Consider the following 12969-nt stretch of genomic DNA (forward strand, 5'->3'; position numbering starts at 1 on the left):
GAGAATTCACAGCTATCTCCAGATATTATTTACATTGGAATATAATTAACTATGTAATATACTCTGCTGCTGATTATCTTTTGTAAACGATTTGTTCCATAAATTACACAAATGCAGAGACTGTGGTTTAACAGAGTCTTACATTATGTATATCTCAGTTTTGTATCTTTTCTAATTATTGATGCGATTCAATCAGGTTTTATTTATATTCTAAAAATATTTGTTCAAACAAAGATTTTCAACCAAGCAGCATTAAGACAGGCAGAGTGGAAAAACTGTGTTTGCATTTAGAGTCTAACAAAGGTTACAACTGTTACCAAAATACCCAGCAAAAAAATTTGGTTTACCATACCAAGGATGGTAAAGCGGCCAAGACTTAAGTCTTCACCAGCCAGGAAAAGAAATCTAAAGAAAACATCAATGAGAGACTGCATTGTACCTTGAAGAAGTCTGTTTTTTCAGCCATGTATCTCAGATTGCCTTGAGTAAGAGGAGGTCTGATGACCACAGCAACTCTTCCCTGGTTAGGGCTCAGAGGCTGAGCAGTTTCCACACTGTTCAAGTTTTCTCCAGTGACGAGAGCAACAGATTGAGTCAATCCAACCAAGTCCATCACAAGGGAAATGGAAACACCCTGAACACTGAAATCACTTGCTTGCTTGCAAGCATTCATTAAAGTCTGTAGCCACAGGGGAGGCTGTACTTGTTCACAGTCTGAAATAAAAATCACAGATGATACATGCATTTAACAATTTTAAATGTTATTGATTTTCCTCCTATAGCCCATAACCATATGCACAATTGTTCTTTATCTTTCATATTTCAACCCCACTATTGTATGGGCTTAGAAAAAGGTGGAAATGCATCCACATGACTTCATGTTTTAGATTTAACTGGACTTCTAGTAGTTTGCACATCCTTTCATCCAACCCAAACCATTCTATGATTTATTGGTTCATTTCTTTACTCCTTCAGGAAATGCTTGATCAGCAATCAAGTCTTAATTGTAGCTTGTGGTCTGGAATAATTCTGTAGTATGTTATAGATACTTAATAATATCACACGTATTATAGGTTATACATATATATAATATACATACAGAATCATTCCCATATAATATTTACATACATATATATAAAAACTAAGTTAAAACTCACATAAAATATAGAGGTTGTCCTGGCAACACTTAGGAAGTAAAAGTATCTATGGAAATTGAAGTTCTGGGTTTCAGAAACTCAATCCTACTAAATCATACTCTGCTTTCACTGTAGATGGTTGTTTGCTCCTTCTTACTGTGCCCTCACTTAATAATATACTGATAAAGCAAGTGTCTTTCTCAGAAGTTCACAATCAACTCTGCAAATGAAAAGGCACTCTTTTTATTTTAGATGTAGCAAAGTAATTTTTCTTAAAATTTCAGAAGGATTCACTTGCTGATGTTCCTAAAATGGGCAAATGCTTCTAGAACAGACACTCACGATGAAGCACTATTTAAACAGGCACAATACAGCACCTATTTAGAATTAAGAATTCCAATTTCTAATCTATATCCACAACAGTTAACTTTGAAATGTAAATCGGAGCCTAAATTTACCTAAGAATTCCACATAATGTTCTAGAGTTTACAGATATAAACATTATTCTGACCGTGACTCAGTTCCCTTTTTAACTTTTTTCAGTTACAAATAGTACATACTTATCATACAGCAACATTTAAACACAATTATGTTCTATCAGTTTGAGATTAATTTGTCTCCTGCAAATAAACAGACTGATGACTCTCACCATGGATTAAAGGCAAGTGGGTCACATCACTAGCTAATGCAACCCATCAAAAACACATTCCAAATTTGGGAAGCCTTTGATAAAATCAGCCTTTCCTGCAGTAAAAAAGCCATATCAACAGATGAAGAAAAGACTGGTGTGCAAACTATGGTAACTACCTTCTCACCTTCTCCATTCTCTGTTGCAGTAAGCAGGACTCTCAGGATAGGTGTGCAACCCCATTCCCATCACTATTCCCACCCTCCCTTTCCATTTTACATCTGTTTACATCCAAAATGAAACCCTTCCCATTTCTTCCAGCCACCTACAATTCATGTTTTTTCCTCTAAGTCACACTGCTTAACAGACTGGAAAGGCAACACCACAAGTGGGAAGGTTCAGATGGGTGAATGAACAATGCAAATCCATGAGCTATAAAGTGAAAAGGATTCCTAGAATACTGTGTGCCTTTCACATGTGGCACATAGTACTCAGCCTCTACAGGCTTCCTGCTCCAGAGTTATCCAGGCAACAATAATCAAAAGTGCTATATCCACAGAAAAGTAATAAGCAAACAGCTGATTTTTAAATATTCCTAGTCTTCTGCCTCAAGACTCATTTGTATGCTGCTAGTGTTTGGAATAAACAAGTAAAATCACAGTTTTTAGGGTCATGTTATAGAAACACAAATATCCTGTGCCAGATTTTTACAAAAGGTAGCACTCGTTTCACTTTGCAATACCTTCAACTAATAAACAGCTGTAACCAAATTGCTCTCAACTGACAGAAATATTTATGTGTCTAGATCTCATGAAATTAGATCTGGTCTGCTTCTGGCTATATAATGAAGACATATAAAACAAATCTGAAAAGACTGCAGGAATAGAAGAAGCAGTCATGTTAATTATTGTGTTGGTTTCCAAAAGCCAAAAAACTGCTCATAACAGTTGAGGCTTAGCCTTCAACATATTTTGAAAGTTGTGAATATGAACAAAAAGCTGCAACCATGGAGCTTCCTAGAAAATATAAAATCACAGAAAATTACTGGAACAGTAGCCAAAATAAATGTAAATATTTCTTGGATGGTCCAAATGTATCCATCATGACATTTTAAGGCAGCAGCTCTCAAGCTAAAGATCAGATGTGGAACCAAAATTGGAACTGTAAACTGAAGATTTTACAAATTATAAAAAGGCTTGTCTATCTAAAATACTACATTTTAGAGCAAACCAGGACTGTGAATATTTTAATCACATTTCTCTATCTGCATCTGAATTCACACTTCACAAACCCCATAATTTTTATTTTGTTTTCTAATTCAACTGAAGCTGTAAGAATTGTTTGCAAGAACTGTTCCTTTAGTAGCAGCAAAGTAAAATTAATCTAGTATGATTCTTATTGGACAGAAGCTTATAATTTCCAAGTATTGAGCAAAGTAATCAATGTGCACATCAATCCAAAATTGTTAAAATGCAGCTAAGAACTTAGGTCAGCTGTGGCTATTATAAAATACACCAAAAAAACCCCAACATAGTGGAGCTACGTAGTAAAGAAGCACAGCTGAAAAATCTAGATTCTGCTCTCCAGCATAATTTATAATTCCCATCCCACTACGAATTAGTGTCAAATCCCATGCCAGTAATATTCTTAAAATCTATGAAAAATTAGTTTAGATGCCAAGAAGCCAACCAACCGCTACCGAAAGAAATTCACATTTCTGAAAGGAACAGCAAGCAGCAACCCACACAAAGCATGAATGCTATTACTTCTTAAATAAGTAAATAAATAAATAAACATTTCAAGAGGGAAGAACAATGAGGAGTGGAGCTTACCAACTTCAGGCTTCCCAGGATGTAATTCTGAAGTACGGTTTCCTTCAGCAATGTAAACGGGAAAGCTTGAACATTCAAGGTAGAGCTGACAAGCAGCAATAAAGGCAGGAAGATATTCTTTTGGTGCTTTTTTCTTGTTTGTTTTTTTCACCTTAGCATCAACTTGTGATTCTCTGTCCCATTTTGCGGTCTGTCCTTGCTCTCTAGTGGAGTCTACTGGAAGCTCTCCCCCTAAGGGCTGAGATAAGGAATTACTCTGAATGATATACAGGTTGATAAATCTGGTTAAAAACTGTTGGACATACTCCAAACAGCACTGCATTGCAGTCTTTTGGATCGTTTTCCCACTTCGAGCTGCCGTGCCCTGTGTCATCACAGGAGGCTGAACAATGGTCTCCTCAGATCCCACAGTTGATGCTGTCTCAGTCTCTGAGGATGTGCTACCAATAATAGGAATGCCAGGTGCACTGTGACCTTCACTCAGTGCTCTGTCAATGTCATCAGCTGTGTCTGCCTGGTACTGCACAAACTCGGTGAAGCCACTTTCTGAGGATCGACTGCTTGGAGGATTTTCACCATCTTCAAACACATCATTAGGATTTTCAAGAGAAACTGATGGCACCTGACAACAAGACAACAAGACAAGAGTTTAGCTAGTGTTCAAAATGGGTTATTTAGGTCTTAGAGAGAAAAGATTTATTTGCTTCTCCATTTGGAAGTAACAATTTTATTCCACAGTTTTAAATTTATTAATGTAAATACATTTCATGCAAAATGATGTTTGCTGTTTCAGTAAGCTGAAACTAACTATAAAAAAAAATAGTTAAAAATAAAGTAAAATACTTTAAATATTATTGCTCTTAACATTTTCTTCATATATTATTAAATTATATAGCATCATAAACCAAAATATTAACATATGGAAACCCCCCCCTCACTTCCAGCAGGAAGCAGGACACAGAACTATGTTGCTTATGATCACTTCAGCTATCAAGGTCCTTGTCTTTAGATTTTGGCAAGTTTACAACAGGACAAGATATTTATCCATAAATCACAAACTTCTGCAGTCATAAAAGAGTAATAAATGCCTGCAGGCAAAGGATCCAAAAAGATTGTCAGCCAAGAATGGGAAGACTTTAGAGAGTAGGAAAAAGCACACCCTTCTCTATCGCTGTACAAGTAAATATTCACATTAAATATTAAATCATTTTAGCCTAATAACTGTCTAGATACACTACTGATAGAAGAACCACAACTATTTATACTAATAAAGCCAGACTGATTTCAAGACAAAATTCATGCTCTTTAAGAAATTGTCTATTAAATGTGGATGGAATCCTAATTCATATATATATATAAATATATAGATATGGTACAACTAACATCCTTCTTTTTTTTTATAACAATCTAAAGATTTGGAAATTGGAGATTCTTTTCAAATAAAAATTTATAATTATAAAATAAGAAATAAACCTTATTTTAAAAACAACTAACCATTTACAACTAAAAACAATATAAATCATGTCCTAGAACCAAGAGTTGCTCCAGCAACAACTGTTCTTCATGACTCATTGTGTACTTTAATTTTAATTGTGCACAAATCTAATTAATAATTTCTGCTCAAGAAGAACCCTTTCTGGACTCCTCTAACCTCCTACAGTCTTGCTGGTATCTGACAGCACAGTCTGCTTCCTGTTGAGAGTGTGAGGTGATTAGGGAAACAACTTAAACAGAAGTGCATCACTGTGAGTAAATGCAGGTAAAGAACATGCACACAAACTTCTCATTTACCTATCTTACCAGTGATGGCAGATGGAGATCTGACAGGCCCAGACAGTCACTAACTGTCTTAAATACAGAATATGAGCACAATCTAAAAATCTGAATAACTTTGTAATGAATTAATAAACCCAGACATCATTATATATGATGCACTACATCTTCCTTTACCAGAGACAAAGTAAGAATTAAAATGAATGTGTTTGAGATAGTTTCCACTGTCTAGGTACTAAAAAGCCTGGAAAGACAAATAGGGTCACCCTGTCTTATAAAATACAGCAGAACAGAAACATAGTAATTAATTTTACTCTCTTCCTTAACAGAAGCCATGGCCACATATGAGTCAGTTGTAATTGAAAGAAAAAGGCCATTAAAGGTCCAAAGGGCAATACCACACTACCAAAACAGGCTTCATTACAATATAAAAAAAGCAAAAGAAGAGAAACTGTCAGGTATCAGCTGGCTAGAAAGAACAAGGGTAGGATCCTACAAAAAAGATGTTGGAATCCTAATCGATGAGGTTAACATAATCTAGCAGTGGACCCCTGTAGTGAAGAAGGTCAAACACATAATTGGATCATATTAGCAGAAGGACAGCCAGCAAGTCGAGGGAAGCAATTAGTTTCCTCTGCTCAGCAGTTTTAAGATCATTTCTGGAACAGTGTGTCCAAGTCTGCACTCATTAGTACAAAATAAACATTGATATACTGAGTGAGTCCAGTGGAAGTTTGCCACAGGAGCACCTGACATATAAAAGGAATGCTCAGAGACTTGGAGTTACTCAGTATTAACAAAAAGAATGCCAAGAGTTATGGAGGGAGAGAAGGTGTGACTTTTCTGTCTGGGACTTCCCTTAGGTTGCTGAAAAGGTGGAGGAGTGCTCAGAAATCCACAGTGAAAGAACAAGAGGCATTGAACACAAGCTGCAACAATGGAAATTCTGATTAAATAACTAAGCTCAAAAAAAACCCCAAATTGTACAGAGAAGTTGTGGAATCTTCATCCTCATAGATACTAAAAACTCAGCTGGATATGATTCTGAGTGACCTGACCTAGCTTTAAAAGTAGAATCTAACTGAAATCAGCCCTGCTTTGAGCAGTGACCTGTAACCATCACTTCCAACCTGAATTATTCTACCTATTTCTCTAGTTTCTTCAGATAGAGAAAAAAGATTTTGAGGCATGTCACTTAACATAACTTACAGAGCCATGGTTGCATAGACCACAATAGACAATATTAAAAGAGAAAGAGCTGCTGGCTATTTTCTTTTTTCTATTTCTTTATTAAATCGTTCTGAGAACTTAAGAGTGGTTGTAAAGTAACTGATAGACATTAATATGATGTGAGAGGAAAAACTGCACATTACTAATATGTAGGCAAAAATGGGAGAATTCTTTTGAGTCCAGTTGTTCTACATAATCAGATTCATTATAACTTCACTCTAAAGCTCTGATTCTGAAGTGATTTATATATGTATAATATAAAATCTAGATAAAACTCCCTTAAGAATAAAAATATTTCACCTGAATGAAATGCAATGTTATCATTTATTTTGATGATCCAAGTTTCACACGTATTGTTGTACATTAAACTAAGTTTAATAAAAGACATGTAGGTGGTTCAGCAAAAACTTAGAAAGTCCACTTTTCCTTTCCACACAAAAATTATTTTTCCGAGATGCTGCAAAACAGTTACCTTTTTATTTTCCCATTCTTTTAGGGAACTGCTGTTACCACTAGGAAGCTGCAGAATACCATCTGTACCAGAAGACAGTAATGGAGGTTGAACCTTACTAAGGATCTTTGAGCAGAGTCGAAGAGAATCAGTAAGCTCAGACAAGTGTAAAGTATGCAGATGGCTTGTCAGTGCAGAAATCATCCTGAGCAACAGCTGAGGCAAGTGTTCTGTCTGTATTTCAATGTAAGTCTCCTAACAAAGTAATAGTAAAACTCATTAATTGTAACATCAAATTCCACCTTTTAAGTTATAGACAATAACAGTGGTAACCATCACTTGCTATACTGTGATTTCAACATATGGAACACAGAAAAAGGAAAATTAACATCTTAATATCTAAGAAATACATGCTTTACTTTAAAGAAAAAGAAAATTAACTTTACAACTGAGTAATCAACAAATGGAAAAATGTTTAGCTCTTTCAGAATTTTATATCTTGTTCATTACACAGCAAACAGACTACAAAACATAACAATTAGGCTAAAAATGCTACTATCATTATTTTAATAACCTTAATACAAAAGTTTAAGAATGAAAGATACACAAGCTAAGAACTAAAGGGAAAACAGGCTGATTGCCATACCTGACACAGCACTCTCATACTTCTAGTAGGCTTTGAAATGAGAAAGCAAAGAATTCAGGAAAGACAGGTATAGGAAAAACAGTTCCAAGTCTTTTCTACATTAAGCAATGTCAGCAGAAAAAAGAAGATATATCTTATGATAACATTTAAAAGAGCCTGAAAAGAAAGCTGCATATCTAAACTAGCATGTCAAACTACAAAAGACTATACTTGTCATTAATATAGTGTAGTTGTAGAGAAATCAACAACAGACAAAAATTTTCAGGTATAAGCACCATAAAAGCCACTTTGCTTAAAAGCAACCAGTCTATCATGCATTATACAATGAAAACAAAACTTCTTCTAAAGGTGGCCATCTATTTATGGCAATATATATATTTTTAAAAAAATTAATAAAGCAGATACAGTATGTCTGTATATATGAAATGTACAGAACCCCATTATCAGCAACGAATAAAGCAATTCTTACCAAAGAAACTATATCCAATAAAAAATCCACTAACAAGCAGAAATTTGTCAGGGGTAACTCAGATTGCTCATTACCACTTCCAGGGCCAGTTTGAAGTCTGGCATGTAATGTCCTCCTGCAAAATTCAAACAGGGTTTAACAATATTCTTCCCTCCCCCTTTACATTGACCATGTTTCTATAACTTAATGCAAAGCTTTACAGATCAGAGATAACACCTACAAACAAAGAAGAAATCTCTCACTTTACTGTGATTTACATTTGGCCACATGGCATGTGTTTGAAAAAGGAGCAACCACCCATTCACTGTAAATTAGTTTTCATTCATGAAATAAGGAAATTCAGGCTACAGAAAACTGCATTTGTGACTCCACCATAAACATCAATATGAACATTCACACTAAATGATCACATTAGGCTAACTTCTCTGCAGAAAAAAAGCTTATGAAACAAATATCTACTTCAACTTTACATCTATGAAGTAATGTAACTTACCTACAACATTCTTCAAACCAACGAGCAATGTAATCCCACATATAATAAGGCTCAAAGGAATTAAAGAGAAGATTGGCAGTTTTAATCAACTCTGCTGTTTTCTTGTTCTCTCTCAGTTTGCTGAAAGAAAATAGAAAGAACACTATATTTTTACTCTTCATTTCCAAGTTGTGTAAATACACATCACTGTGAGCTTAACCCCTGCCAGTTAGCACAGACAAATTATCCTCCCCTCATCCCTACAGTGGCTGTTGCTCTTGGGTTCAGCATATTGTCAGCCTCCTCATATCAATGTCTTTTCTTCTCTATCCTTTCTTTAGTATGTCTTTTAGGCACATTCTTAAAAGGATCTATTTTCCCAACATCATTTCCCATCACCATTTTTTTATATCCATCAGCCATGAATTTCCCTCTTCTCTCCACATTTTAAGATATGCAACTCAAATCTTAAAACTCTTTTTATCCCTCTCTCTGGCTGCCTTGTAGCAATCTTCATTTTTACTCTACAAGAAAGTTCATCGTTCCACTTTTTTTTTTTTTTTCAAGAACACAGATGTAAAGAATGTCATGCCACAACTAATCAATACCATTGACATACCTGACACACAGCTGTGTTAAGTAAGCATTTTTGCCATGGATAAAGAATAACCCATATGTTTGGTTTTTGATTTTTGCTTTTTTTGGTTTTTTTAATAAAAAAAAGGTCATAGTCCTACAGACCTTAAAGTGAGTACATCTTGTATCATGCAGAAACCAGAACACAGTCCCACATGATTCAGTCTCATGGTTGCAGCAACAGAAATATACACTATTTAATGCAAAATAAGTTATAGTCATTATTCACCTGCTTAGCTGTGTGTGATCTTTGTTGAAAGAAGGTTCTGCCTGAAGCTCCAGTTCTGCTTTGCACTGTGTATATAAGGTTCGAAATACTTCAATCAATACATCCTCTAGGATGGCAGGGCCTGGGGGGAAATGCCAGCAGTCAGTCTCATGCATTATAGCACTGATAACATTCCACATCTGAAAACTAACCAAATAAATAGCTAGCTTTGGTCACTGAAACTATAAAATTCTCTCTCTTCAGTTTCATGAACTACCTCAATTTCAGAAGTTTTTTAGCATTCCAGACATTGACACAGGCAACTGTAATGCCTGGGAGTATACAAACCACAAGCAGAGGTCTCTTTCCATATGATGTATATACAGTGACAGCTGGATACAAACACACCTGGTTCAAAAGCCATGCAGTCACAGAACCACAGAATTGTCATGGTTGGAAAAGACATCTAGGACCACCACATCCAACCATCAACAGTCACATCACTATAGCCCATGTTCAAGCCAACATATCCCCTTTGAGGAATTACCTGCTCAGCTCAAACATACACATAACATGTACATGTGACTGATCAAAGGTAGCTTTCAATCAGTTTCAAATACCCATCCATAAGATGTTACCCATAACCCATCAACCCATGTTGTTACCATATGGGAAATATACTCAAATATTTAAAAGCAATTACAAGGTAAAATATTTTGACCATCTTCCCTAATACAAGGTAAAATATTTTTGTTATCTTCCTTTTAATTAGAGGAAGGTTTTCTTTAATTCTAGCTAAGAGTCTGCAGGATACTTTTTGAAATAGCCTCCTTTAGATTTGAGCTGTATCTTGAGTCTAAGGAAAAAAAAAACTTCTTTTAAACAAAGTTCACAATGTGATGCTGCTTGAGATATCCTTTGCTTTTTCATGTGTTTTTGTAGCCTCACTAAGCTGCCTTCATTGACAGTGCACTCAGTGAATTCAGTACATATCCTATTAGCTTTTTCCCATCTCATTTTTTTGTAAGAGTCCTCATAGCTCTGCTTACTTAATGAAATCTTAATGTACACACAGCCGCTGAAAATTTAAACTGACTCCCAAAAATCACAAACTACCAGGAAGAGGACAAACTCTTGACAGATACTTCATTCACTGTGGTCTGTCTTAACCACTTTATTCCCAGTAGTACTCTTTAATTGTTGTATTTTTGCCTTTTTCTTATCCTGCTCCTAAATCTTAGGATAGACTTTAAAAATTTTTTTTTCAGTCACCTCCATAGCTGTTATTCCAAAGGAAAGGAAAAGTGTCTAACAATGAATTGTTTTAAAAACTTTTGCCTCATATACATTTGTTCCACAGTTCTCTGCACTCCCATGCTGAACAGTGCATTGAAACACTTTAAACAGGGGAAACAAAAATGAACAAAGAAACAAACCCCAAACTAACCAACCACACACCCTACCCCCCAAAAAAACCCACTTGCTTCCTCAGGATAAATTATTTTGATAAAATGTAATTGTTTTCTTTTTAATGTCTCTCAACTCTAAGCATTTATTAGAAGCAAGAGCAGTTTATTCACTAAAGCAATAGCTGAGGTTTAAAATAGTATAAAATCACTGTTTGATTTAAAAATGGAAAAGATCAAATCCACATTTCTTTCAATATGTAGTCATTTATCATTATGACTTTAACTTACTATTTCCTATGTTGAAAGTAGTAGAAATTGCATTTGTTAAAAGGTACAGCTAACGAACACACTGAATTAATTGGCTTGGAAGATTTAACTTGCCAATACTAAGAACACAGCTTTTCTAGTGGGATCATCAAGAGAGAAAAATTCTCAAGGCAAAACAATATAAAACAAGTGAAAGAGTAGAAGTAATTTGAAAATTACCTAGTTCAGGTTTATCCAGCAAACTGATAAGAATTCGAAAAGGCTTTAGGTCTTGCATTAATGTGCTTTCTTCTCCATGCCCGTTAACTTGTAATATTCCAATCATTGCCTACAAAGAGAAAAAAAAATAGTTTTTGAAAGGAAGATGCAATAAAAGCTCCATATTAAAGGGAAATTCTCAGTAGTGAAGTCCACTATTTCATCTCACTGCAGCTCATTCTCTCCACGCTTAAGTATTCTCTTTAACTTTGCCTATGAGAGTATTTCTGTGGAGCAGACCTTGATAACTCCTATATTCTTGAAGTAAAAATAAAATATTATAAACAGATACCAACTCAAAACTTAACAAAAGACACCAAAAATATGAATAAATTGTTTGAGGAGGTAAGGCATCTGAAGGGCTTCATAAATAATAATAATCTGTTCATCTAGCACATAGCTATGTGGTAAAAATCTTTCTTGACTAAGCTGTCTAGATAGTGATGACAACTTCAAAAAAAAACAAACAAAAAACCACCCCAAAGAAAACCAAATGAAAAGTGAGTCTGTATACTGAAGTAGTTTAGGGAATGAGCTGCAGAAATTAAAAAAAAAAAAAATCCCAATGAAACTGCCACAGATTTTGCTTAGTCTTCTCTCCAAGGCTAGCTTGTTTCTTTTACAGCTTCTAAAAAGGAGGCAAAGAAGTAAAACAAGCTGGGAAAGAGAGGCAGGAAACAAGTTTGACCTTTCCATCTGCTATAAACCAAGTGTTATCAGCCAGTATCCTGAAACAAAAAATCTTCTGTACTTGAATGTGCTTGTAGAAGGTGAGAATTTTCAGTACACTGATGTACATTTCAGTATATTCAGTACAATTAATAAGATGGGGGTGGACTGAAAAAAAACACATGAAGAGACTTCTAGGGAAAAGGGCAGAAATGAACAGTGCTTTTGAATTCTTTCAGAAGACAGCAAATGGTTTTACAAAGCAATGGTTTTACAATGCAGTTTGCACTAAGCAGAGTAAGCCACTGACTTTAGTGTCCATAAAATAATTTACAGCAAAACCCCAAAAAATTATCCACAAATAGGATAACAGCCACAAAATAAAGCAACTCTCCATTCTACTGTACCAATCATGTCGGCTACTAAAAAAGGGAGCTATATTTACTCTACACTATTTGTTAGTCATCTCAAGACAGGAAAGCTTTAATGACATTAAGCTAAAAAGACAGGTAGATCTAAAAGGAAGACCAGAATCTATTAAAGAATGCCTAAAAGTTGCTAAAAGTATTCTACATTTTGTATAGATGGCACATGCAAAACTGTATCTTGTTCAGGCATCTCCTCTACTCTTAAAGAACTTTGGAATAATCTGTAATGGGAGGCAAAAAGGTGACCAGAAAATGCTGAGAGTGCCAATGAGGTCCTCGCTGCACTGGGTTTCTGGGATCTCATCACCACAAGTAGAACAGCAGATCTCTTCACCTTCATGTAAAACTCAAAGCTGATATCCAGCACAAAACTTTGAGTTATGATGAACTAAATACTCTTGTGTCAGCTATTAATATTGGAATCCTCACTTTCCTTCTCATATACAGCACTGCAATT

The 12969-nt window shown here is 35.2% G+C and overlaps 1 protein-coding gene across 10 annotated transcripts in view; it reads right to left on the reverse strand.

Annotated features, from left to right (window-relative positions):
- Nucleotides 1-12969, reverse strand: part of DOP1A (DOP1 leucine zipper like protein A) — a 61288-nt gene that overhangs the window by 27245 nt on the left and 21074 nt on the right. For 6 of the 10 annotated variants that reach the window (XR_011725363.1, XM_071741470.1, XM_071741464.1 and 3 more), the window contains exons 9-16: nt 11377-11485; nt 9503-9623; nt 8659-8778; nt 8166-8280; nt 7697-7726; nt 7072-7305; nt 3597-4218; nt 440-714 (exon numbers count right to left, since the gene is read on the reverse strand). Coding sequence is in view for 9 of the 10 variants with exons in the window: in XM_071741470.1 (XP_071597571.1) it covers nt 440-714; nt 3597-4218; nt 7072-7305; nt 7697-7726; nt 8166-8280; nt 8659-8778; nt 9503-9623; nt 11377-11485 (1626 nt within the window). In the remaining variant the exon portion in view is untranslated. The remainder of the gene's footprint in view (nt 1-439; nt 715-3596; nt 4219-7071; nt 7306-7696; nt 7727-8165; nt 8281-8658; nt 8779-9502; nt 9624-11376; nt 11486-12969) is intronic. The other 4 variants (XM_071741465.1, XM_071741468.1, XM_071741472.1 and 1 more) reach the window with 2 other exon arrangements.

Source organism: Heliangelus exortis, chromosome 3, assembly GCF_036169615.1.
Source record: "Heliangelus exortis chromosome 3, bHelExo1.hap1, whole genome shotgun sequence".
Taxonomy (NCBI): Eukaryota; Metazoa; Chordata; class Aves; order Apodiformes; family Trochilidae; genus Heliangelus; species Heliangelus exortis.